This window comes from Centropristis striata, chromosome 21 (genome assembly GCF_030273125.1).
Source record: "Centropristis striata isolate RG_2023a ecotype Rhode Island chromosome 21, C.striata_1.0, whole genome shotgun sequence".
Classification (NCBI taxonomy): Eukaryota; Metazoa; Chordata; class Actinopteri; order Perciformes; family Serranidae; genus Centropristis; species Centropristis striata.
In genome coordinates this window covers 12496591-12523602 of record NC_081537.1, presented here as the reverse complement: position 1 = coordinate 12523602, position 27012 = coordinate 12496591, and the positions used below count along the sequence as shown (strand labels likewise).

Below are 27012 nucleotides of genomic sequence, written 5' to 3'. Positions count from 1 at the left end.
GAGATGATTTAGTGCTGTGGCAACTCTCCCTAAATGGGCCCCCAGCCATGTTCACTGCAGGGCCAACTCAGAAAGTTCAGTGAGGTAAAAATGAACTCCAGAGTAACAAGTAAAGGCTTGAAGGAATCACTGGAACTAGTTCAGATCTCTAGTCATGAGTCTACCACAAGACTGAAGAGACATGGTGTTTGTGTGGTATTAGGTCAAGCACATTGTGTTTGTCTATACTAGGGACTTGGATGCAGATCAGATCACATTTTATGACAAATGAATGCAGAAAACTGGGTAATTTCAAATGGTTCACTTACTTGTTCTTGCAACTGTAAATGTGCTACTGCAGACTCAGTTCTGTTCATCATAAGCTTATAAACAAAGAAAGCAGCGGAAGACATTTTTTTACCATCTCCCAGAAGAAAGTGGCCATCTCACTGCGGTTCTGGAGGACGGACCAGATGAAGAGCGAAGCCCAGGGGAAGAGGCAGCGTCTCTCCCGATACAAGCAGTCACCCCGCAGCAGCTTACTTGCACGCTGGGATGATAAAAAAGGCAGAGGGGTATCAGATTGAGTGTGAGAAAACAACACTGACAGGTAGCATGTCGGTAGTTTGTTAGTTTTTATATATACGTCTATATATTAAGAAGAGTACCCTCAGAGCTCTCCTCTTGGATGTGATCTGTTCTAAGCCCAAAGCCTCAAAGTAAAACGGCTGGCAGACGTCGCCCATTAACAGCTCCAGGACTCCTGCAACCTGAACAAGAAGTGTATATGCAACCATGACTTTTCTTCACATTCTTTTTGTTTGTGCATGTGACCAAACAACCAACCGAACCTCAAAAAGGGTGACATCTTCCACTGGGCCACGTATGTGTGCTGCTGCCACTTTGTCCTGTATGTTTGATGCCGGGGCTGCAGTACCCAGCCGCTCCACTAGGCATCGCTGAAGCAGCCTGTACAGCACCGTCCCATCAGCCACCGAGCGGTAGAGGCTTTCCAGCCTGTTGTAAGTCAGGTAGTCCAGGATGTTGAGCCCATTCTCAGTGAAAAGACGCACAAACTGAGGCTTGTCATTGACCAGGGCATCTGTCATGGAGTCCTCCAAGTCTTCATACTATTTGATTGAGAAAAATACTTCATTTTAGGTATACATTATCACTCATTTCATACCAATACTGTTATTAAAAAAGGGCTTGAAAGAGGGTGATCCAATACACTTCACATAATGCATCTACTTAAGAGTGGTAGCATTTCTCATGTGATGTTTCCCTCTCACCCTCCAGGAGATGTCTCCATTAAAGAGTTCACTCTTGGCAATGTCAACCCTGTTCCATGTGACCGCTAGCTTCAGCTCTTCAGTGTAAGGGCTGTCCTCAACTGATGCACGATGCTTACTAGCTGAAAAAAGAAAAACACATTAAATAATGAGTGCAAGTGCAGACATTAAATGTATGATATGCTGCCACGTAAAACAGCCATTTTAACCGTTTAAAGTTGTCGTTATACCTCCCACCAGTGCTTTGAGCAGGACTGTATCAAATTCATTTGGGCCCTCCTGCTCTCCATGGTAGATTGTTATAAAGTTTCGGTTCTGGTAGATGCTCAAAGTCTGGAGAAGGAAAAACAAGATAATTAAATATATATGAGCTCAATACTTGGTTAGCGAGACTAAACTGCATACAGATAGTGACGAACAAAGATTTGGTGACAAAGGGTATAGTGAAATCCATGACATCATTAGGGGAACTGACTCAACATGCTGAGTGAACAGAAGATTTTATCAGGACTTCCTAAGTCAAGCCCAAACAGTAATAGGTGGCCAGCAAGTAGAATAAATAAGATTGTCGGTCCCTAGTTCAGCAGACTGATTACGTTACTGATTTAATAATCACCAAGACAGTGATGAATGAGTCACACAGTGAAGGCAGCATGTGGTGTTGACGATGTTACATCATACTTACAAATCAAACTGACACAAAATATTTTTAAAGCTAAAGCAGCTGTTAGGAGGGCATGCTGGGAGTGCAGGGAAGCTGAAATGTATTGATGCCACTTCCATTTAAATAGAGAGCACATCGAGGATACTGAGCAAAGAGGGTCACTGCTTTTTACATAGCGTTCTGAGAATTTGCAAGAAAGGCAAATGTCTAGATGGTCTAAAGTAAGAGTGATTTTTGACAACAAATACACTCAAGAGATCTGAAGGATCACTATAAAGGCGTTTATTTATATCATCACTATGGGTCACACACAATGCTGTCAATCCTTTTTTGTCTGCTGTGTTAATAGAAGAACGTCACCCGCTGGTTTGCAGAGTACTGTTTTGAAGCCTTGATTTTGGCTGAGTGAAGTCGCCCTCTGCTGGCCATTAGAAAGAATGCAGGTTTAAAGCATTTTAGCAATAGCCATGTTTCCATTAAAATTGAAGTGAATTTGAAGCGAAAATTTGAAACGTGACATTAAAAGAAAAGGTGAATTAGGGACGCTTCCATCAACTGGTTTAGAGCGAATAAAAAATAACCGTACAGGCTAATCCGTCAGTCAACAGTAGAAGATGTAGAGATTGTGCAAGAGAGAAATGAACCCAACAAAAAACAGGTTTCTAGTCACACAACTTTAGCTACCCACGAGAGAAAAGGAAGAGAAGTCTTCAGGAATTAAATTCAATTGGGCAACCTATAATTGTTTGTCATGTCAGCTCGTCTTGACCAGCAAAGCAGAAACAGCTTATCAGTCATAGGAGTTCAATGTTTTCTACGTCAGAACAACGAAAAAAGCTTTTCCATCTCCTGTTCAGCACAGTAACAAAGAAAAACAACCTTAAGTGCGCATGAAAACTTTTATGCACAACTTTGAAAGTTTTTTCTAATTCTGATGTTACCATCAAGCTTTTCTCATGCAAGTCTTCTGAATGTGCACAGAATTCATTGATGGGAACACGACTTATGACTTAATTTTTCATTCCTGGAAGCTACGTTTACCTCTTTAATGCATGTTTGTGTTTATGTTTGGCGTTAAAAAATGTTTTCCTATAATACTATGCCATATGGAAACTGAAAAAGTTTGTGAGTGGATTAATTACAAATAGCAGCAAGAACAACTAAATTAAAGCCAGCTGTTTTTGAAATGTGAGATAACTAAGACAGGGAGTAGCTTGACATCTACAGTCCCAGTGGAGGCTTAATAAATGTTCACTGCATGCAACAATATAAAGTGTTAAATGACAACAACATCCTGAAAAGTTTTCCGTTCCTTAGAAGGAGCAGCATCAGCAGCAAGACTAGACATGTAAGCTTGCCCTGAGGGTTATGGTAGACGAAAACAGGACTTAGTCCACTAAGGAGCATAAAAATGCACAGCGAGTTTATTGGCAATCTGCCCATCATATTATGGAATATAATGCATGATTAAATTTGGAATCTTGACCTAATAACATTAAAAGAAAGGTCAAGATGTTGCCAACAGCCTCTGAGATCATGAATAAACATTGTTAAATGTCATGGCAATCTACGCCAACAGCTGCTGAATATACAGCTCCTTCCTGTTCTGCATGTCAAAAAGCCGCACAATGACAACACATATCTCTGTCCCCACAGCACTTACCCGTTCAGCCAGTTTATCTGAATCCGCTTCAGAAGGGAAGTGCCTCTTAACCCGTTCTGCCACTCTGTCTTTCAGATCTACGCTGGGACCCGCCTCACCATCTCCCTCGCCGGAAGACTGGGCAACCGGGACTGACGACAGATTCTCCAAGACATCGCTCAGGAAGTCAGCGAGGCCCCCTGAGCCGGCCAGCACCAGCCAGGGCATGTTGTTTTTCAGAGAAAGATCTACTCTCTGATAGAACACAAATGCATAATAAAAAAAGTTCATTTAACTGTTAAAAGTAACTTATTCATATTTGTGTGGCAGTCAATCAACATAAAAAGCAGTGACGGTACCTCCAGCATGCTTGCCTCCCCTGAGATCAGCATACACAGGACAGGGATGTCAATGCTGCCACTGCCTGCAAAAACACAAACATTATTACAGTTAATTCCTGCAGTGCATTGGTAAATTATTTGTTTAGACTGATTTATCTTTCATGCAGACATTATGATCATGCTTGCAAACTTTAAACAAACAAACTGCATTATTTTCTTGTAATGGAAAGCCACTGCAGGAGCACAACTCTAAATTTTTGGACATATCTCTGCTTGATTTTACATGTTCAAGAGCCGTGTCTGAAATTCCTGCAGTGGCATGCAATGGCTTCCATCCAGTGGATCCCAAAGGATCAAGGCAATAGCGCATGCATTGACCGGAGTTCACCACAAGAGGGCCAAAGCACTGGAAATTGGTGTTAAATTTGCAGAATTTGTGAAGAACATTGCTCGGTTAAGACTCGTTTTTCTTTACAAACAGTTAGTAGAGGGAAACCAGAAATAATAGCAACAGAAGAAAATTTAAGGTCTGCTATATAATTATGGCTAAATTAGCCCAGATAATCTGTTCATCTGATAATCATTATAATCCATGTACACTAGTTTCACAGTTTTACCAGCAATTATAATTAAGGAGCAAGAAACCAACAAAAGGCATAAATGTTTTGACCTACTTTTTTCAGTCATATTCCTCAATAATTCTGTGGAAAACAATTCCTCTATTCTGATACTAGATATAATGCAAAACATTCTATTTCATTGCCCCGTCTCTCACCCCAGATGCCTGTGCGCTGGTGGGAGATGTAGTCCTCCAGTTTGGCCCTGAACCCTGTTTCTCCTCCTCTGCGTCCCACACTCCCATCATCCACCAGCAGGAAGGCCTGGTAGTTGTTGTCAAGGCAGCAGGAGTCCCGGGACGTGTTCTGGACGTAGTACTTAGCAGGAAAGCTGCCCTGCAAATTGAAGATTCCAAGAATATGATATATCAGGGTTTATTTTTCATTTAAGGACTGTATTTGATGGATCCCAAGATACTTGTAGTGTGTAGATTGTTGCAGGATACAAGTGAACAAGACATTTTTGGAAGTGGTTAATCAATTTGCAAATACAGTACGTGAGTGAGTGAGTGTACAACCTGTGGGTTGACCAGCTGCTGTCTGTTGTGCACCAGGCCCCAGGGAGCGATGCCCAGCGCCACCACCTTGTTGAGGGACACCGACGAGGCTGCGGTGGCATGATCCCTCACCGCCTCTCCTACACACCTGCCAACGCCTTCACGCAAGCCTGCTGTCAGGATCCACGCTCCTGGGTGCAACAATCCAAAGTGAATGTGAGAATAAAAAAGAAACTGCTTGGTTGTGGTAAAATGTTAAGAGAAAGAGAGATGTCACGACAGTGTTCAAAGCAGGAATTGTATGCCTGAAAAATAGCTCATTTCACTCTTTAACCCTTTGCTTTTTGTACTATACTTCACTGTGAACTTGTTTTTATGTCTATTGTCTATGTACAAAAACACTTTTTTGCTGCTAGATTTCTGTGCAATATAAATATTTTTACAGTTTTATGTTTATATATATACTTTATTTATCTTACATTCCAGAGTACAATCACCTTGAGCCAATGCATCAGAATTTTGTTCGATGTGCATATTTGCACATGAATGTGCAAATATGCACATGTGTAACTGAATGACAATAAAGTCCGTCTAAGTTAATATCAAGTAAATTACAAATTTCTAAAAGTATCTGTCATTTATTACATAATGTTTACATACAGTCTGCGTTGATACACACTGTCCATCTACATTGTGTATCAACAATACACCTGAATGTTTTTGCACCGGTGTTATCGTTGCTTTGGTCTAAAGCCTAAAGAGAACAGCTTGTTAAAGTGACCTCGGATGACGGGAGATCAGTATCACCATGTGCCACCTGCACTTGGCACAGTAGTCAGGAGGAAATGGCCATTGTAGTACCAAATTAGGATCAGACCCCAGGGAGTCATAGAGCGTAATGTTACTACTGTTTGCAACAGCTGTATTTTTCTCAGGAAAACCGCCATTTTATATCTTTCGAGAAAATGTTGATTCATAATTTGCCATTATCAGTCAGTTATTGAGAAATGATTATTAGGGAACTTACTTATTCTTACATAAGCAAAAATATACAAAACTGAAAGCACAGCAGTCTAGGCTCTTATCCACATTACAAAAATATCAGGTTGAAATAGTATTTCAATTCTGAAAAAATATTGCTGATTCTGTGTGGATTTATGGAGAGAAAGACGAAGAGAGGAATAATAATAATAATAATAATAATAATAATAATAACAAAAATAACTTAAATTTAGATAGCGCCTTTCAAGAAACCCAAGGACGCTTTACAATACAATACAATACAACAACGTAGGCATGACTAAAAAATTGGGCACTGATGGCGGGTTGAGGGTAGCCAGGCTAGGTTGAGGGGGTTAAGTGAGTCCAAATGCCTTGAGAAGTTTTGTGCAAATGTCCAGGGAGGCAGCATGTCGGGTTGCTGTCGGGAGAGAGTTCCAGAAGGCACGAGCCCCAAAAGTTTTTAGTTTGGTGCGGGGGGCGATGAGGAAACCTGTCAGAGGATCTCAGGTTTTGGGATGGTGTGTAGGGGTGGAGGAGGTCAGTGAGATATGGAGGGGCGAGGGCGTTTAGGATTTATAGGTCAGGAGGAGAAGTTTGTATTCAATGCATGATTTAACCAAGAGCCAGTGACCGTGGATGAGGGTGGGGGTGATGTGCTGCCAGGGCCGGCACTGGGAGAGAACTCGGCAGAGATAGAAATCTGTAAATCAGTATTTGTTTGGGTTTGAGTTCAAATATCACCAATCTTTCTCCAGAATCAGACTCAACCCTTGATGGAAATGTTGAGCCTAAAACATATGAAGTTGGCAAAATAATGGTATCACCTTTAGGGGAAAGAAAACTTAATCTGATGTGACTAAATCATAGATTTAAAAAAAAGTACTGCTACAAATGAAAAACAGTTAGTAGCATTGTAAAGATGCAACATGTTTGGTTTGTCTGTTCTGGGCAATTGTACAATAACAACATAATGATAAATATTACATTCCTAGCTAGCTGTACATGACAGTACACGAGTGGTACAGCCTCCAGTCATAACAATTCACTGCCATAACAATCCTACTTTTAGTTTATAGGTCAAAACATCTTCTGTCAGGCCACAATCTGATACAAACTATGTGATATGAATAAAAAAATGCACACCAGTCAAAGCCATAATTTTACATGTAAAGGGTAACATTTCATAAAAGCATGACATCATATGCTGACCATAGACAAACTGGATATTACTGTAAATGTTGGATATGGGAACTATCATCTACCCTGTGACCTACTTTCGCAGCAGTGTTTAAAGTGGTGGTTTAGTTCCTTCAAAGTTGCAGTTTGCTCTTCTGATATGTTTACCTGTGCTTTGTGAGGCTTTCACCAGTCCCTGCCGGAGGACCTCCCGTACCCAAGTCTTCACCTTTGTCCTGCCTTCTCCGCCCATTATAGAAACCACCAGGTTAGGCGCAGGAAGACCCCAGTGGGCCGTCATCAGGGTGTACACCATAGATGGGGGTGTGTCCCATGACAGACGCAGGAACTGATATCCCAAAGAGAGACAAAAAGTATAAATATGTGTTAAAATACACTGTTTTTGGTTAGTTCTGATAAAAGGAGCTTCTCAGTACAGGTATGTGATCTTACTGTCAGTGCACTGTGTTTGTTTACTCAGGTACAACTGCAGGTTAAAGATTAAAAGATTTTTAAAAAAGCAAAGTACTGATTACTCCACTCATTATTTGGCACTTGTCTTTAATAAAACACTCTTAATTTGATCATAAATCCTAAGGATATAAAGATAAAGCATTTAATAATCCGTTCAGAGAGCAGCACAGAACATAAAGGCCACCCACATAGCTATGCCTCTTGCTGGCTCCTGCAAACTGCAACTCTCCAAAGGCGTCAGTCGGGTATTCAGAGGAGTGTTGGGCGCTGTCCCAGTGGTTGACGATGGCTGTGCTGAAATAGTCACCGAGAGCCACAGAACCATGGGCATCTCTTGCACCCCCGCACTGACACAGCGCGCCATTACTGAGAGAGGTGAGAGGATAATACGTGTGAAAACATGATCATCCCTGACGTATCGGGACAGTAAATAGAGAGCAGTTACTATCACAGAGGAATGTGCTTCACAGAGTTCACAGTACCTGAAAGAATCTTCTACAAAGGTGCTGCACACTCTTTTCTTGATGATTTTGGGGATCCAGCTCTGAAAACATGTTCAACAGGTTAACACACTGTGATTAAATACAGGCTGTTTAAATATTATTACATTTAACTCCTTCCCTACCCTTCTATGCTTGGAAATTGTGTGGCTGCAGGGTGAAGGAAAGTGTCAAAATGTTGACTTTGGCTCAGAAAAAGTGATATGCTGGTGAGATATGCTGCGTGAAAACACCTGGCTGTGACTTCTGACATAGTGCTGTAGTTTCAGACAAAGTCTCTAAGTGTGTGTAAGAGAGTGTGTGTGTTCGGTGGGCACGTATGCCATTACTGCACACAGGTATCTTCAGAGCATACATACATTCTGCAGTACAACTGCAAACTTACTTGTTAAACAAAGGTGCCCCACTGGACTCTTTGTAACTTGAAATAGGACTGCATGATAATCTAATAAGAATGAATAATCTTTTCATGGTGTTATATCATCATGAAACCATATGAATCAAAACAGTGAAACAGAATGACTCAAGTCATAACTCAACTTCCTCAAAAAATCTGACATCAAACATATTGAGGGAATTTAATTTGAAGATTGCAGTTGGGTTTTTTTACATCACACTTGGTTCCACTTCCCATAATACTATGGTGCGTGCAGCTCAGGACAGGGTTCTCTTTCTGCATAATAATGGAGGGAAAACCCAAAATGTTGATTGAAATAAATTGTGAATAGTGTTTTCCAACAGCAGTGTGCAGGATTTTCTCCATTCATTAATTCAGCTTTACTGTTTCACTCCTGCGTGTCTACCTATCCTCATAATTATGCTTATGGGAATACCTCAGTGTACTTAAATCAAACTATTGTATTAATGTGTTTACTCTGTTTTGTGTGCATGCATGTAAAAATGGCGTGTGTTTATAGCTGGAAATATTTTTCAAGTTCTTCATTAAATAAGAAAATACTCAATACCTTTCATTTATCATGTATTTAATCCACACAGGAGGAATATATATATATATAGATATATATAGATATATATATATAGACTCTACTGTGTGGTTATTTAATATAGACTTATTATTTACTGAATTACCAGAAAACATGCTTTATTCTATATCGCCATTAAGATTTGAAATGACTTATTTAGAAATAGGTTATTGGCCATATCTCTTTATAACTTCGAATTTAAATTTACGATAAAAAAGGGATTATTTTCATTTCAAGACATTGCTTTCTGGTCCTATCAATAGCTGCGATGTTGTGAATGCGCCCGTCTGACAGGACATTTGGAGAAGCGAAAGCATATTTGATATGGTGGCTCCGTTCCGTTTAGTTGTGCCAAGGAACTCTGACAGCTACCTAGAGGCAAAATACCTGAGCAGTGGAGCTGGCACAGCTAAACGGAACGTAGCCAAAATTATAGTTATTAGCAACACCTGTGCTTGTCCCTGGAACTATTTGCAGTGAGAACTGAGCCGACCTTAACGTTGTGTATCTTTTTCTCCTGTGAATGTTAAAGCAATGATGCAATGGTGTCTGTTTGTTACACTTTTAACATTAAACCATAAAACTCACTTAGCTTTAAGTTAGTTATCGTCACCCTATTAAAATAATCGGCTTAGCCTACTCATTTTTTTCAAGTTTTGCAGGAAACACAAAAAAACAAAAGTGTAACATATGACATTTATTGATCATTTCACTCAAAAAGGATGTAACAAAGGATGGCTATTGGCAACACTATGTGTAAATTATGTAACTTAAGATAAATAAATGACTTAGGCAATTTTTTTGAACATGCCTTTGTGACTTAAGCAAGATATGGTAACACTTTATTTTGAAGGTGTCTACATAAGAGTCACACAAGCCTGTCAGAAACATGACATGACAAGTATCATGAGCATTAATGTTACTTCAAAGTGTCATTAATGTTCATGACACGCTCATGTCAGTCTTATGTAGATACCTTAGAGTAAAGTGTTACCAATATTAGTGTCAACAATAACACACAGATAAACTAAACTGATAACTAAACAATCTCCCTCTAGCTCTTCTTTGCTGGGTTCTTATCTGATGACTATGAATGTGGCAAATTGTCAAAGAAGTGATCTTAAAGGGGTAAAATCACATGATCTGATTAACTGAGGATGTAGGCGATTTTACAATATGTGGCCGGCGTCATGAGGAGATGATTTAGGAAAAAAAATATATTTTGACAAAAAATGACGATTATTTTAACAGTGTGACGTTATGGAGTGCTAACGGCTAACGTTAAGCTACAGGTTAGTTAACGTTAACTAGTTAGACTCTGGGAAGTACGTACAGTAACGTTAGTACGCTGCAGTGGGCGTGCTCTCATCTTTGTTTTTACAGTCAAGTTACTGTAAATAAGTGTGAAATAAGTAAGTTAGAAAACGGCTCATCGAAGCTTTTATTACTCACACAGTTAGTGAAATTTACCCGGTATTGTTTTAAACTTAACGGTCGAACGCGTCTTTTCCGCAACTTGGTGCGCGAGCTTCACTTCCGCCGGTTGGACAAGACAACACATCAGCAAAAATACGGGTCTGTTTACACACACAGTTACGACGCTAGTGGCTTTGATTTTCCGAGAACCGACCCTAAACTATGAGTATCATATTACCAACACACAACCGGTAGATACGTGCTGTCCGGTGCAGACAGACGTTTGAGCAGCGCTCGTCACCGTGACTCAGACCCTCGGGGTTTCACTGTCAGCCGCAGCTTTTATCACAACTTCCACTTTGTAAATTCCACTTTTATTAAACTGCAGTCTGCACCGCCACAACCGCAGCAGAGGGATTTAACGAAGAGGCACCACCTACCTGGTCCTTCTCAGATTTACCGATTTTGCCTGCTCCGACGCCTCCTCCTTCTCCTCCTGTCATGGTTTCTCTCTTTGTGTTCGCCTCAGTGAGAGATAGTGGAGGAAAAAACACTTCAGGATTTCTTTCTGCTCATTTCCAGGGAGCGGGCTCACAGGATAAGCCTGAAACTATGGGAAAGCCATTTCACAGGAAACAAGGTGTAGGCTAGAGCAGACACAGCATACAGGTGAGGGTGTGGTTGTACAAGAGGCACACAAGTTGCAAATACCTTCCTCCAAACTTTAAAAAAATAGGAGGGGCCAGAAAAACCACAGACATTTCATACCTGTGTGAACTGCTGATTATAAGCCTCTTACAACTTTCATTACACCGCTAAGACCTCTCTTTTTCTTCGTGAGTGATAACAGTTTGAAAAGAAAATGCAAATGCGGAAAGGACAACTGCAAAAACACTGTTGTGCATTGAGCAATTGCCCTAAAAATATCACACAGGTCAGGTCTGGATTTACAACATAGTGAGTGAGGCACATTCCTCAATCAGCCACACAGTGTTAAGGCCATTGACAGACAGAATATTTTGCACTTTAGACATTTAATAGAAGAAGAATATGTTAGAATTCGGGGGAATTTAAAATGGCAAGATTATACTGCACAAGGATAAAAAAAGGATTTTTTAAAAAGTCTGTAGCGTTGGTGGGTTGCCTAAAAAGCATCCAAGGCCCTCTGATTTTAAGTTAAAAAAAATCTTTAATACCTGGAAAAGAAATTTCCTAGACTATTTGCCTTGTCCTTAAAGATGATCTGATTTATTTATTTTTCTACATAACCAACAGCAAGATTCTGGACCCAGTATTTCTTTATGTAATTTTCTTAATATGTAATCTCAAAAAGGGAATTATTGAATTTAATAATAATGTTTCAGGGCCTCTCTACCTTCTCATAAAAAGCACCAAAGCAAATGATCCATAGGAAAAATGGGGGGGGGGGGGGGGGGGGGTCCCAAGGTAGAGCTGAGCAATAAATTAATTTTATGAATTAATTTGAATTTATGGTTTATGATGATTCTTAAAAAACAATTTTTCCATTCATTAAATCTTTACCACCCCCCAAAAAAATATATGTAGGAAGTGCCCATGTAAGCAGGATTCGATCTGTATAATTTTGTAATTTTTTCTCAACATTAATCAAAATATCCATAAACTGTAACTCCACACATATGTTTATATTAAATATTTATTGAACAATGCATTTAAATATTGAGGAATCTATGTTTTAAAAGGTAATATGATTAGGAATTTCACACAGTAGCCTATTTTAAAAAAAACAACCACATTCTATGTGGTATACATACATCCATAATAAGTACCAGTCAGTCAGAACAGAGATATTTGGTTGTAAAAATAGATGGAGTCCTTAAGTGCCATCAATCCCTCTTGGCTCTATTTGCCGTATCCCTGCGGGTTGTTGGCATTCTTCGACTTGGGCTTTCCATTCATTTTGCTGATGTGGTATAAAGTGTTGGCCAGGTTGTTGAGCTGGCACGTCCCGAGCTGGCATCCACTTTGAGGCGCACGGCGTGGACGTAACTTCAGCAGCATGCTATCAGTGCTGAAGAGGAAAAGGGGAAGAAAATGATTAAAGATCAAACATACAATTTAGGTTTTGCTGACAGCCATTATAAGAAGAACTGTAATAAACACTGCTGTATTTATGCTCATGCTCTTCCGTACCTGTGTTTCAGCGCCGCCAGGTCTAGATGTTTGTCTTCTGAATGAAAAGGGATGATCTTCAGAGCTTGAACATGCTGCTCCTGTGTGTTCTCTGACCTTTTCACCTCTGCAGCCTCGACGGCGTCTTCTGGGAGGACGGCGTCGGACCTGTGGGTCCATCAGAAAAAGGTAATGTAACATGGATAAAATAACAATTATTTTTCTAAAGTCCTCTTTTTTAAAACAGAAATGTCTTGATTTCATTTATATTTTAGCAGGCAGTGGTTGACAAATAACTGTGGCTACCGTGAGTCTCTCCCTCCTATCATTAGCTGTATATTTACTGATGTTTTACTGCTGTCACTGACCTGGGAGTGGGTCTAAGTGGTGTGGCAGCACTCAAAGGCACAGTCAGCAGCAGCAGAACGGCTATCTCCATACCGCAGTGGCCTGTGGAAGAAAAACCATAAGTCACGTTGATGAAAACATCCTGTCCTTTAAACGCTGAATCCTAACTAATGGTCTCCACAACTCAATTAGTTGTAATAAAACAGACAGGGAAATACATTTCAAGAAAGTTACAACATTCAGAATTGGAGATCTGTTCAAAATAGCATAAACATGGATGCGGGATGAAACTCACCACCAAGGAAATCCAAAAATTTGCTGTGGCTTCTTGAGTAAACCATTCGTGGATGGTGTTTTCTGATGGTTGGATGTCCAAGTCTGTCCCCCCTCTCCAGTCCTGGTCCTTTATAGTGTGTTAGCAGGGTGAGGGGGTGTGTCTGTAGTGTAGTCATTATTCGGTCTGACCAACTCCCACACTCGTAATTAATCAGATATGGTGGCAGTTTTATTCTTTATTTACCAGACTAGTGATATAACATAAACACTTTTTAAACAACAGCGACCCAGCACATTGTACTTCTACTGGAGGTGACCTTGTGCCTTTTGTGATGTTTACACTGATAGCCTCTGTACGCTCTTTGCTCCACAGACCCCCCCACCCTCCCACATCCTCCTCCATCCCTCTCCACCTTCACTCCACTTGCTGCTGAGCAATTGTTCCAGAAATCGTTCTTTCATTTCCATCACCTGCAGGAAGCCTGCAGAGCCCAAAATAACCCCAATTCTCCTCCAGGCTTTTCTTTATCGCCCCATTTTTCCTGTGCCTTTTTCCCTTGAGTCACTTTTGCCGTCAGCGTGTTTATTCCTGAAATGTCCTTCACTCACATCCCCCAACATACAAAAACATTTTCTTGTTCTCACACCTTTCCTAAAAGATAATAAATCAGATTTTACAGAGTCTGATATAACTGTAATATCCGTGAATAGCCTTATTAGCCCATTTATAAATGATTAGAGACATGAAACTTTTCTCGTTAAGCACATTACTATCATCTCTCGAGGAAATCCTCCCGTGATTCTTAATCTTTTAATAATACAGTAACTCCGTGGGGACCCCGTGTCACGTTTATTTCCACACTCTGTTTCTCCCAGCCTCTCTCTTTCTCTGTGAATCACAACTTCCCTTCTCTCCACTCCATTGTGAACCTTTCCTGTGACAACCATCTGGGCAGGTCGTGTTGTCAGCGTAGTGCACTGAGTCATCACTAGTGCGCGTGCACATGGGAGCATCAGCAGTGCAATGAGAAGGCAGTCTTGTGATTAAACAATTTAGTAATGCTTCGTGCCAAGTGTTGTGAATCTCCTCTTGGAAGAATACAACTGGCAAGACTGCAGGGACTGCGTGCCAAAAGAAAGCATCATCTATTTGTAAACTAGATCCTGTCCATCTGCTGCTGCCTAGCTTTGGACAAACTGGTGATTTCTGAGAAATAAATGAGCATATTTGAAATATGTTTAACCCAAATAAATCCACATTTACATTTAGATTGTATTTAAGCATAGAACAAAACAGCAGTACAAAAGTAAGTAAACCCCAATAGATCTACTACAATGGAAAGTAGGGATGAGAAATATGGGGAAATTAAATATCACAATACTTCTGACCAAAAATAAAAAAAATTAAGTGGTTAAAGGCAAATAATAGAATAATAATAGGACAGAAAATTACACCACTTTACTGTAATGCAGGAAAAAAACACATATTATGGGATATATGTAAGATATACAAAATCTAAGACAACATCTAGTCTCACATCATGATATTAATATAATATTGATATCTTTTCGAGCCCCTATAGTACATTTTGTTACTAATTAGGCAACTATTTTGATAATAGATTAATTGCTTTATTATCACTTTAAAGCAAAAAATATTTATTAAATTCTATATTTTAATTTGATGACATCACCTTGAGCTTTAGTAAATATGATGGCCATTCAGTTTTGACTATTATCTGACATTTATTAGTTGCAACCCAAAACAAATGTTGTGCGTGAAACAAGCTGAAAATGTTTTTTTCTTCCTGCTTGAAGAGTGTGAGGATCTTTTTCTGCGGTCTACAAATTTAGAAGTAATTCTGAATTCATACAGAGAATATGGAGTTATCACATTTGCCAGTTAATTTAAAGACTAGTGCAGCATTTTTTTAATCTACACTTGTCCACCAAATATAGCTGCAATAGCAGTTCAGAAGTGTTCAGAAGACGTGATATATTTTGTAAATTGAGTCTCGTTCACATCATTTAGGCTACAGCAAAATTGCATGGAGCTTAAAAAATACACAGCCACCCATAAAGTTGGAATAAAATATTTTTTACCTCTTTCCATGAAATAATTGTGACTGTGATTTATTCTACACAGATAAAGTGTATATCTTCTCAAAATGTATTAATCTATCTCTTCCAAACATATCACAGTGAAAATGAAACCACAATTAACAGAGAATTGTGTCTGAAAACAATATTATTACAACTTTATGGGCGACCGTGTATAAAACCTCAAAAGTTACAGATGTAAAAATGTAAAGTTTATTTGCCCACCATCAGGCCAAACTACACCATATTCAACACTGCAAATCCCGGATGAACACTTATCAAATTATGCTAAGGGCACACACACACACACACACACACACACACACACAGATTACTTGCCTAACAGTTATTCGGTAACGATTTACAATAAGGTCCTTAATAACCATTAATTAACAAGTAATAAGGCATTGTTCTCGCTTTAGATCCGGTAGTTGCAAAAAGCATAGTTAACTTATAGTTAACTTATAATAGATGAGCAATAAAGTATATTTAAATATATCAATAAGCAAACAAAATAAGATTAATAAAGGCATGGCAAAGACATAATGGGTGGGTCATGGGTGTTTGTAATGCCATTATTAACACTTATATAAACACACAATGATGTTAATAAGCATCTTGTAAGGACTTACAAGGGCCTTATTACTTCTTAATTAATGGTTATTACAAGGACCTTAATATAAAGCGTTACCAGTTATTCCCCCACAAGACATTTTTCTAAATATTTAAAATACGCTGATTTCAATAATTTGTGTCTGATATTTATCATCAAAAGCACATACGCATCTAATAATGGTTTATGACATATAAACACACACTCTAATAAAAACATGGAAATCCATAATCGGTCCAAAACAGAAACAAGTGGATTGACCCTTTAAGCCTGCAGGTCAGTTTAGTTGAGGCTACATGCAGTATAATGCGTCCCAGCCTCTACAAAGGCTAGTCATGATGTCAGTCTGAGTCCGGGTGATTACAGCAAACAGTCCCAGATTGCATACGTCAGTGACGACACTTGTTTTCTCCTGCTGTGAGGTCACTGAGGGTCACCAGCCTCTTGTAGCTCTGACTTGTTGATATCCTACATCTCAAGTGTCTTCATTCATCTTAAAGGAATATGCGTCTACTTCCATGAGAGCACTCTGTCAGGACTCCTCTGTCGTTTCTCCCGCTCTCGCTGACGTATTGTGTATCCTGTTGTTGTAAACCTGCAGCCACCCGCCGGCCGCTTCAGCCTCCCGGCTCTGTTTCCTCTACCCACTGGGCACAAGAGTGAGCATCCTGCCAGGAAAGCCTGTCATTCACTTGCATGTCATCTTCTCACGGAGTTCATCTTTCAGGGCTCTCAAGACACTTTGAAACAAGTGTGTGAACTTAATCTTTACAGTACACCATGTACAGTGACAGGTGAAAGTAGGTTAGCAACGCAGAAAACAAAAACAGCAGTGATAAAATGTGAACCTGTCGACCTTTACTGCAGATCTATATATCATTCTATCTGAACATCTATCCATGTTTTCCATAGTTCATGAATAGAGTAAAAATGTAAAGTTTACTTCTAATGAAAACATTTTATAATGCACACATTGTGTAAAACATAAATAGCATATTTAGACTCAGGGTTTATATAGTACACTAGAACTGAAACTAAAATAAAAACAAGCAGTGAAAAAGTAAACTGAAACTAAATAAAATGAGAGATCAGTTTCAGTTCAGCATTTCTGAAGCTGGACTGCAACCGTTATTTCCTGATTTAAAAAAACAAAATAATCAAAATCAATTCAAAATGAATGTGAGTTCATTTTTGGTTCAATTATTTTCTCTATAATATAATCGAAAAAAGCTTGTCCAATCTCGTGACATATAACCACAGAAACTAAAAAAGACTCATTTAAGAGATTGCGATATGCTGCACTTGCTTCAAATGGGCATTAATGCAGCATGAAGATGAAATATAAAACATTATGGCCATTCCTGAACAGTTCTCCAGCCATGTATTTTGTATCTATATGCAGCTAATAGGTCTAAGACAGGGGGAGGGAACCTGCCGCTCATGTGGTTCTTCAGGCCGTCTGCAGTGGCTCCCTGAGGCTGTGGGAAAGAAAAGAATGACAAGGAAAGGTAATTTCTTTGCATTTTTATTTTCATTCACCATTGGTAGACCCAAAGCAATTTGTATTCTTCATTTGTAAAAATGTGTAGCCTATATACAGCATACATTTTTTACTTTCTTTTTTTTTTTTAATTTCTCTAGCAAGGCTAACTTTCAGTATTTCTTCAGTGTCACATTTTCACTTGGGTCCTTGCTGCATTCTGACAAAAACATATAAATAAATGCTCACCAAGACCTTTTACTAATATTGGTAGGCTAATTTAGACTAGGCAGTGTTCTTCATTATAAGGCAAAAAAAAAAGGTTTGCAGCTCTATTCTGACATTTTTTTGGCCAACAATGGCTTTTTTGTTAGTTAAGGTTGCAGACCCTGGCCCGAACAACACAAAACTAACAGTACTTTAAACCTGTAACTAAATATTTAAAAACTAACCTGAATAACAGAAAAGCAAATAAACTCTGAAAATAACATCAGGTAAACTAAAGTGAAATTCAAAAGGTCAAAACTAAACTAAAATTCTAAAAGATGATTAAAAATTAAAAATAAACTTGACCAGACATTGCTGGATTGACTCAGCCATGGAAATAGCCCCATCCTGTGGGACTACACACAAACAACATTATAATACAGTACACAAAACATTTAATTCATAAATACATGATGGGGTCATTCTAGTCAATAAGAACACACTTTGAGCTATAACAGAAATAAGAAATATTGATGTTATGGTAACACTTTACAATAACATCTAAGTAATGTTTGTAGATGGTTTATAAACCAATTATTAACCATTTACAAAGTGCTATACACATATTTAATCTTTAAATGGTTTCAACCAATTTCTTAAAGGTATATGAATCATTTCAAAATCATTAACATACTAAATATGGTGTTAAAAATGTAATGAGTGAAACTAAAACTATTAATAAACTATTAATTATAATTTAATTGTTTGTTAATGGTAAATGAATTATAAACTTAGATTTAATATACCATCTATTAGCCATTTATAAATTATTTAATTAGTTAAACAGTAATACATTATGTATTTACCATTCTAAATAGCCTGTAAACGGTTTATAAATGATGATTAAACATTAATTAACTATCTGTTTACCATTTATAAATGATGGTTATTGTAAAGTGTTACCGATGTTATCTTATAGATGAATGTGCAGGTGCATTTCTCAGCCATGTTTGTTCAACTTCAGCTCAGCCGTCAATAGCTCCACTGTGGTTATGTAACAGCTAGAGAGGCGTGATGATGCCAAAATCTTAATGGTTATTTCAGAGACGCCCATGCTGTTAACAGATTTGAGTGAAATAGTGTGTTAAAGCTGGACAGAGAGAGAGAAAGAGAGAGAGGGAGAGATGTGCAGCACCGCTCTGAGTAACCTGTAGGTTAGAGGGTCAACACTGAGAGATATAAGCTTAGAGTCCATTAGTGGATTATAACCATATCCACGCCATGGCTCCTGCATCTCTCTTGGATTAAAAGAGGGGGAGAGAGACAGTGGGAGAGAGTGAGTGAGAGGGATAGAGGTGCAGAGATATGCTGAGTGCATGAGGATAACTGGAAAGCAAGGGGAATTGAGCAAATTCAAAGGCAGAGCATTGTATACTGAGCACACTTAGACTGAGAAACACTGGGGAGCGAGCTGAAGTAAAGTCGGAGCGGTGACAGATTTTAAGTTTGGCTTGGCAGACTTCACACCTACCGTTTTACAATATACTTATTCGTATCACCTGGCTGATTGAGTGAATTGCACAAGGTAAGTTCAGAAAAACATTTGGAGTTAAACTCTTTTGCTGTCTTTTTTATGTGTGTGTATAAAACGTCTTAGTATGGTTTAATTGTCATGTCAATTTCAGCTTTCATTAAGAGGGAGCATATTATCAGTAATCTCAGTCTTTTACTGAAAGTCTATCCTATGTGCTTCGTAATGTCACTTTTATTCGTTTTGTCACCTGAGTCAATGACAAAAGTCTTTTGTTACATTATGTATTTTTTTTGTCACTGTGTTTAATCACGCATAACCTCTGTCACCCACAATCATCATCATTATTGTGTGATGTAACTTTAATTTTGTTATGGCCTGAATGATTATTCCTCTCCCTGCGTGTGTTCGTGTGTGTGTGTGTGTTCACAGGAAGCATGGACGTGGACCTGCAGGGGATTATCCAGTGCATCAAGCAGGGGGATGAGAACGGTGTTCAGACACAGCTGCAGGATTTCAACAAAGAGGTAACACCACACACACGCTCACACTTTGTTGTGTCTGGATGATACGCTGCTGCTGACGCCATTATTGTGTCCTCATTTCTCTCCGCAGTATGCCCAGTGCTTCTTCTTTGATGCAGAAGAGAGAGACCGAAGGAAAGTAAGTTGGCTTAGACTTGTCAGGGAGTGTCCCTACCTGTGTCCTTAAACCTCACCTCTGCTTAACCCCCCTCCCCCCACCCCTCCCCATCCCCACTCCACAGTCTGTCTGTGATTAGTAATTGTGCTGTATCAGTTATCCCTGATCCTCTCTCCTTGCATGCTCAGGCAGATTGAGCCCAGGCAGAGTGATTGAATAACCACCATACAGCATGTTGATCTATTCAACAGCTCTATCTACCTATCTATCTATCTATCTATCTATCTATCTATCTATCTATCTATCTATCTATCTATCTATCTATCTATCTATCTATCTATCTATCTATCTATCTATCTATCTATCTATCTATCTATCTATCTATCTATCTATCTATCTTTATGTAATTGAATGCAATTTTTATTTAAATCCATTACCATTTGATTAACATTTGTATTTAATTTCACACTTTATTATTCATTTTGATTTAAATGTGATGGATTTTGTATAGCTCTATAAGTCATTTTTAAATTTACATTTTTTAATTGTTTCAGTTTAATTTCAATCTAATAATTTAATTTAATAAATGTAATTCATTTTAATGTAATGCCATTAATCAAATTATTTTTTAATAGAAGTTTTTTTTTTTTAATTAATTTGATTTTATTGAATTTAATTTCTAGTATTCAATTTGATTTATAATCTAATTTATTCTAATTTATTCATTCATCCTTTAAGGATTCATTTTATTTTATTGATTCATTTATTTTTATTTATATCTGTATGGATTGAAAGACTTTATTCCAGATTCACTGACACATGCCCCTCAGATGACATAATAAGTAAATAAATTCAGAAACATCACCACCCCCTTGTCTTAGTTCAGTCAGTTTCTCTCACCAGCTTTGTGTATAAGAAGAAACTGTTAATAAAATATTGTATGGGTAGATACAACACTTTGTGTATTATGGCTGCTAATTACAATATATAATGATATTATTTTCTCTCTCTTCTGCTGTGTTGCTCACTGAAATCGGACTGTCTGCCTCCTAAAGCAAAGAAAACTAGAAGAGGTACAGTGCTGCCAGAGTTTAGAAACCTCATAAACTAATTCAGAATGAATTCAGAATCAACTGTATTTGATCATAATTGTTCTTTGACCTGTTGTTTCAGTTCAGGAAGAATAAAGTGAGGGATTACATTGATTCTGACTCTGATGGCGACGAGTATGAGCACCAGGATCGGGGCCTCATCCTCAGACAGGTACCTGCCTGACACTGTCACTTTCTATTGTCAGTTGTTGTTTTTGTCTTTTTTAAACCAAATGTCTTTTCTTCTGTTCCTGTCTTTAGAATTTAGCTGTTGTCCTGGTGAGGTTCATAAGAGCAGGAGTTAAATCTCGTCTGCTGAGAGTATCTCTGCGAACCCTGAGGATCCTCTCCAGAGACAAGAAGGTCCTGGGCCCGTTGGTGACCGACAACGCCCTCCTGACGCTGGCCAAAATAGCCGGGCTGACCACAACCGATGCCACTGACGAATCCACCGACCCCGACTCTGATTTCTACGACAACATCATCGCTTCTCTGGCCGAGGCCAAAGTGTTTCACTCTCACACTGACGAGGACGAAGGTGACGCAGGAGCCAACGACCAGAGCGACGAGTGCTTCGACGAGGACGCCAAGAGCGACATCAGCAACGCCAACAGCGGAGATCAGGACAGCATCAGCGGCTTGGGCAGCCACAGGACCAGCATCAATGAAATGCACAGGGGTGGCCTACATCACAAGGTGCTGGAGAGAGGGAAGAGGGACCGCAGAGAGAGCAAGGTGGACGGGGATGAAGAGGAGGAGGGGGGGGGAGTGTCGGGAGAGGAGGCGCAGAGAAAAGAGGCCATGAAGGTTTTGTGTAATGTGGTGTACAACAGCACCTGGGCGCAGGAGAGGTTCAGTGCTCTCAGGTGGGCCTCCGCACAGGAAACAAACAGTGTGATTTCTCATAACATTCAGTTTGTGCAAATCAGCATTCAAACTGTTTCTTTTTTTCTCCATCAGGCTCATGTGTGGCCTCACAGAGCGTCTGTCCTCCAGTGTCAGCGGCTCGTCTCCCTCCAGTGTTCAGTTCTATGAACTACGCCTCATGTTCCTCATCACTGCACTACGGCGAGAGCTCAGCACTCAGCTTCAACAGGTGGCACAACCTCACTTACTATAAAGTTACTGGACAAAAATGTAGTGTAGTAAATATAGTGTTAGTAACAAAATGTAGCAGATTATGTAACAAAGCCCTGAACTATATGCAGTGGTGGAGAAAGTATTCAGATCCCTTACTTAAGTAAAAGTACTAATACAAATTACTCCACTACAAGTAAAAGTTCTGCATTCAAAACTGACTGAAGTAAAAGTACAAAAGTACCGGCATCAAAATGTACTTAAAGTATCAAAAGTAAAAGTACTTGTTATGCAGAATGGACCCACTCAGATTGCTTTTTATATTCTAAATATATTAATACATTAAATAAATGGTAAATGGTAAATGGGGTACACTTTAGGGGGTGCTTTTATCCAAAGCGCTTTACACTACACACTACGCTCATTCACCCGTTCACACACACATTCATACTGTTTGCCAAGGCTACCAGAGCACACTGGTGCCACCTGCCACCATTTGGGAATTAATTCACACACCGATGAACGCAGCATCGGGAGCACTTTGGGGTTCAAGGATGCTTCGACATGTAGCTGCCGTGGTCGGGATCGAACAAATAAATACATAATGTACAAAAGACTTCTGTCATTGACTCAGGTGAAAAAACTAATAAAAGTGACATTACGAAGCACAGGATAGACTTTCAGTAACAGACTGAGATTACTGATATTATGCTTTCTCTTAATGAAAGCTGAATCTGACATGTTAACATGTGACAATTAATCTGACAATTAAACCATACTAAGATGTTTTATACACACACATAAAAAAGTCAGCAGAAGAGTTTAATTCTAACTTCCGGTTACTGGACAAACAGCTCTACCAACTGAGCCACAGCCGCCCCATTATTTGTATTAATACTTTTATGTAAGCAGTGTTTTAATTTTGTAAAGACAGAGCTCATTTAATTACTTAATATACTGTTATAAGATTTAATTAAAAAAAGCGTAATCACTTTAAATTGATCATATATTTTATGTTAAATTTTGACCTGAAAAGTAACTAAAGCTGGCAGCTAAATGTAGAGGAGTTAAAAGTAAAATATTTGCCGGAAAAAGGAAGTGGAGTAGAAGTAAAAAGTTACATTAAATGGAAATACTCAAGTACATGTACCTCAAAATTATACATAAGGACAGTACTTGAGTAAATGTACTTAGTTACTTTCCACCACTGGCTATATGTGTTTGTTTATCATGTCCACTGGCTTCCTTTCTGCTCTCTCACACTGTTATGTCTCTTGCAGGAGGGAGGCGTGTCCATCCTCACAGCCGCTCTAGAGGGCTGCCTGGATGTTCAGTGGAAGGAGCAGTACGAGTGTGTGCTGGACCCAGCAGCACCACCCATCTCACTGGAAGCCTCTCAGTGTGTCATAGAGATCCTCAAAATCCTCTTCAACATCACCTACAGCACCCACAGGCAGGAGCCAAGCGAGGTCAGCGCCTCTGAGTCCATAATAAACCTGTCAGCTGTCACATTTAATGTCAGAAAATTAAAATATAGTGTGTTTTTTCTCCTTACTTCAGGATGACGCAGCTCTTTACCGACACCTGGTGGCGATCCTGCGTCTCTGCCTGATGAAGAAGTGTTTGCTGGCGGACGACACTGATGAGCTGCAGGGGTGAGCATGAACCAAAGTAGAGAATATTAGGAACACATGTGGATATAATGCTCTCCAATACATGAAGTAGAGCTTAATTAATAAGCTTCATTAGAGTAGAATTAATGGCAGAGCTGAATAGGTAGCTGGTAAGTATATGTTTGTATTTTGGCCACCTAACCTAAATACTTTATGCTCTCTTTTATCGAATCCTACCCTCAGTCACACGGTCAACCTGCTGTCAGCGCTGCCACTCCAGTGTCTTGACGTGCTGCTGGTGGTTCCTCTGGCGCCCGGCTCGGAGCAGTGCGAGGGGGTCAACATGGACTGTGTCCACACCCTGGTGATGTTCATGGAGAGACGCCTAGAGTCGGTGAGGGAGAGCGGGAAAGTTTGTGCCTAAAAAAAGTTAAACGGTTGAGTTTAAGAGAGCGACTCACAGAAGCCCTGAGAGCCAAGTGAGAATAAAAATGCTGGTGATCCATACTCTAAATCACATCTAAATTGATTTGTTTCCTGTGCTTATGAATTCAAAACTGTTTTTTTGTTTTTTTCAAGTGTAAAACTGGGGAAAACATTTTTGGCAGGTGTGGGTTTTTTGTGTCTGTTGTTGTAATACTCATTTTGGCCACAAGAGGATGAAGTGCACCACTACACCATTGTCCATGTTTTCTTCCAGGAGAGTTTCAGCTTCTCACCATTACTGTCATGTCTTTCTTTTGGTTAGAAATGTATTTTGAATTCAAACTCACCTGGAAGAAATATCCTATTTAGATAGTACAATTCTACAATTCTACAATGTCATTTAGCAGATGCTTTTATCCAAAGCGACGTACAAATGAGAGTTAATACAACACAAGCAAGGATGAAGTCAAGAAACATAGCAAGAGTAAGTGCAGTGGGTTAAGTTTGAGTCCATTAGGACACAAGTGCTTTATAGGTTGCAAGAGCAGTCAGTGTAGATCAAGAGTGAAGGTGTTCAGTAAAGAGTTGGTCTTCAGTCTCTTCATAAAGATTGAGAAGGACTCAGCGGAACGGATGGAGTTTGGAAGTTCGTTCCACCACCGGGGCACTACAGAGGAGAAGAGTCTGGTTTGAGACACAGAGACCTTCAGCAGCGGAGGAGCCAGACGTCTTTCACTTTAAGGGCGTAGAGGGCGGGAGGGTTTGTGAATCTGAACAAGAGAGTTCAGATAAGAAGGGGCTGTGCCCATTCCTATTTTGGAGGCAAGAGACAAGGCTTTGGATTTGATGCGGGCTGTGACCGGGAGCCAGTGCAGAGAGATGAGGAGCAGAGTGACATGTGCTCTCCTGGGCTGGTTGAAGACCAGACGTGCAGCCGGGTTCTGGATCATCTGCAGAGGCTTGGTGGTGCATGCAGGAAGACCCGCCAGTAGCCAGTTGCAGTAATCTAAACGGGATAACACAAGGGCCTGAACCAGGAGTTGTGTCGATTGCTCGGTCAGTTAGGGTCTGATTTTCCTGATGTTGTACAGGGGAGAATCGACAAGATCGGGCAATTGAGGATACATGAACCTTGAAGGTCAGTTGGTCATCAATCATGACACCCAAGTTTCGTGCAGAGCTTGTGGGTACAAGTTGCATGGATCCAAGCTGAAGATTGATAGGCTGATATACGGTTGAGGTTAAGCTGAAGGTGGTGTTCTGTCATCCATGTGGAGATGTCCAGATAGTAGTGGTGCACTTGGAGCCATTGTTGCCACAATAACCCCCCTAAATTCTCAACTGCCTCTCAAGGCCTCTGTAGTGACTGTTCGCTGATACTGAAATAACTTCAAGTTTTCCTTGTTCATTTGCTTCTCAGGGTGAGAAGATGAAAGAGAAGCTGACACCAATCCTCAATCTGCTGACAGAGAGCTGCAGAGCCCACAAAGAAACACGCCATTACATCAGGAAACATGTAAAAAAAAGAAAACCTCTGTGAAATCTTTGTGCTTCTTACAATATTTAGATTACATTTAAAACTAGTATTCTACTTTTTACTAATTAACTCATATCATTAGATCCTGCCTCCTCTGAGAGATGCTTCACACAGACCAGAGGAAGGCTCCACAGTGAAGAGTCGTCTGATCCGTCTCATGACTAACCTGGATACGGACCTCAAATACTGTGCTGCTGACCTCATCTTTGTCCTCTGCAAGGAAAATGGTAAGACTACACATTATCACCCTTCATACTTGAAAACGTTGAGCTCTCCACAAGAATTTAAAATATTTTATGTGGGTTTTGATCAATGCACAACACTGCTATGTTATGAAGCTCACACACCTATTTAAAATAAATGGTTTTCCTCAACATACATTTCTGATTATCACCCTCACATCTTCTCCCAGTGAGCCGCTTCGTCAAGTACACAGGCTACGGTAACGCAGCGGGCCTGCTGGCCACCAGGGGCCTGCTGGGCGGCCAGGGGCCCAGGCCCATCACCACTGACGTCCAGTACTCCAGCGACTCCGACTCGGACACTGAGGAGTACCGCCAGGTCAAAGATCGCATCAACCCGGTGACCGGGCGGGTGGAGGTGGAGGTGCCGGACCCCATGGAGGGCATGACGGAGGATGAGAAGGAGGAGGAGGCCAGGAGGCTCATCATGCTCTTCAACAAGCTCTCCAGGTCAGTGAGAGATCTCTTATCAACCAGAGTCTGGACCCTCTGACACTCAGTTTCCAGTGCAGGCTTGTTATTGTTTTGATTGAGAAACCCCTACCTGCAGAAAATTACCAAATTGTGGGTTGGATGAGTACAAAAGACTAATTTTAATGAATGCATTTTATTTTACAGAGACAGCATCATCCAGCCGATGGGAGTGGATTCAGAGGGGAAGCTGGTCTCAATATCAGGTCTGATGGAAAATGCCCTAACTGATGAGAGAAAGTCTGACTCAGACAATGACGGAGAAGCCGAGGATGGAGAGAAGAACTGAAAGATGTCTAATCAAGTTAATATCAATGAATGGATTTTATTTAGTGGAATTCTTAAAGTTTGACAGTGCATACATAATAAGTGTTGTAAATGTATGAACAGCATGAAAACAAAGTGACGTAGCTCTCAGCCAGACCCAGCCAAAAGAAATGAACTTTAAGAAAGGATATTAAAAGTTCAGTTTTATTATTATTTATTATTATTTTTTGATTCAGACTAATAATATAGAGCAGGAATAGGGTTTGAGTTGATAATAGATCCTGAAAAAAGGAACTGAATTCATGATAAGAACATAATAATATTGTCCAATATTTTAATAAAGTCTTGAAAGCATAA

General features: G+C 39.7%; 2 protein-coding genes across 4 annotated transcripts in view; one reads left to right on the top strand and one right to left on the bottom strand.

The window, feature by feature from the left end:
- Positions 1-11246, bottom strand: part of LOC131959753 (transient receptor potential cation channel subfamily M member 4-like) — a 21730-nt gene extending 10484 nt beyond the window's left edge. The window contains exons 1-13 of the mRNA XM_059324969.1: positions 11024-11246; positions 8167-8228; positions 7873-8050; positions 7379-7559; positions 5054-5223; positions 4694-4871; positions 3937-4001; positions 3599-3832; positions 1502-1604; positions 1272-1393; positions 831-1109; positions 648-749; positions 401-529 (exon numbers count right to left, since the gene is read on the bottom strand). Of these exons, the coding sequence (XP_059180952.1) occupies positions 401-529; positions 648-749; positions 831-1109; positions 1272-1393; positions 1502-1604; positions 3599-3832; positions 3937-4001; positions 4694-4871; positions 5054-5223; positions 7379-7559; positions 7873-8050; positions 8167-8228; positions 11024-11086 (1866 nt within the window). The 5' untranslated portion in view covers positions 11087-11246. The remainder of the gene's footprint in view (positions 1-400; positions 530-647; positions 750-830; positions 1110-1271; positions 1394-1501; positions 1605-3598; positions 3833-3936; positions 4002-4693; positions 4872-5053; positions 5224-7378; positions 7560-7872; positions 8051-8166; positions 8229-11023) is intronic.
- Positions 10331-27012, top strand: si:dkey-94f20.4 (synembryn-A). Of its 3 annotated transcripts, XM_059324971.1 has the most exons (16): positions 10491-10579; positions 11166-11252; positions 12767-12923; positions 19722-19816; positions 19905-19952; positions 20987-21004; positions 21105-21194; positions 21284-21888; positions 21983-22118; positions 23380-23568; positions 23660-23754; positions 23956-24106; positions 25559-25654; positions 25758-25902; positions 26088-26367; positions 26536-27012. In XM_059324971.1, exons 4-16 carry the CDS (start codon positions 19727-19729, stop codon positions 26675-26677), a joined length of 2085 nt encoding a protein of 694 aa, XP_059180954.1. In that variant the 5' UTR covers positions 10491-10579; positions 11166-11252; positions 12767-12923; positions 19722-19726; the 3' UTR covers positions 26678-27012. The 3 variants fall into 3 exon arrangements, with proteins under 3 accessions (XP_059180955.1, XP_059180953.1, XP_059180954.1); XM_059324972.1 differs by lacking the exon at positions 11166-11252 and having other exon boundaries at positions 10331-10579; XM_059324970.1 differs by lacking the exon at positions 11166-11252 and having other exon boundaries at positions 10331-10742.

What these genes read in the sequence shown, in the direction of transcription:
- si:dkey-94f20.4 (XM_059324972.1), top strand. Translation starts at nt 19,727, where the DNA reads ATGGACGTGGACCTGCAGGGGATTATCCAGTGCATCAAGCAGGGGGAT. An exon ending in GGGGCCTCATCCTCAGACAG is followed by an intron (nt 21,195 to 21,283) that starts GTACCTGCCTGA and finishes TCCTGTCTTTAG; the next exon opens with AATTTAGCTGTTGTCCTGGT. An exon ending in TGGAGAGACGCCTAGAGTCG is followed by an intron (nt 24,107 to 25,558) that starts GTGAGGGAGAGC and finishes TTTGCTTCTCAG; the next exon opens with GGTGAGAAGATGAAAGAGAA.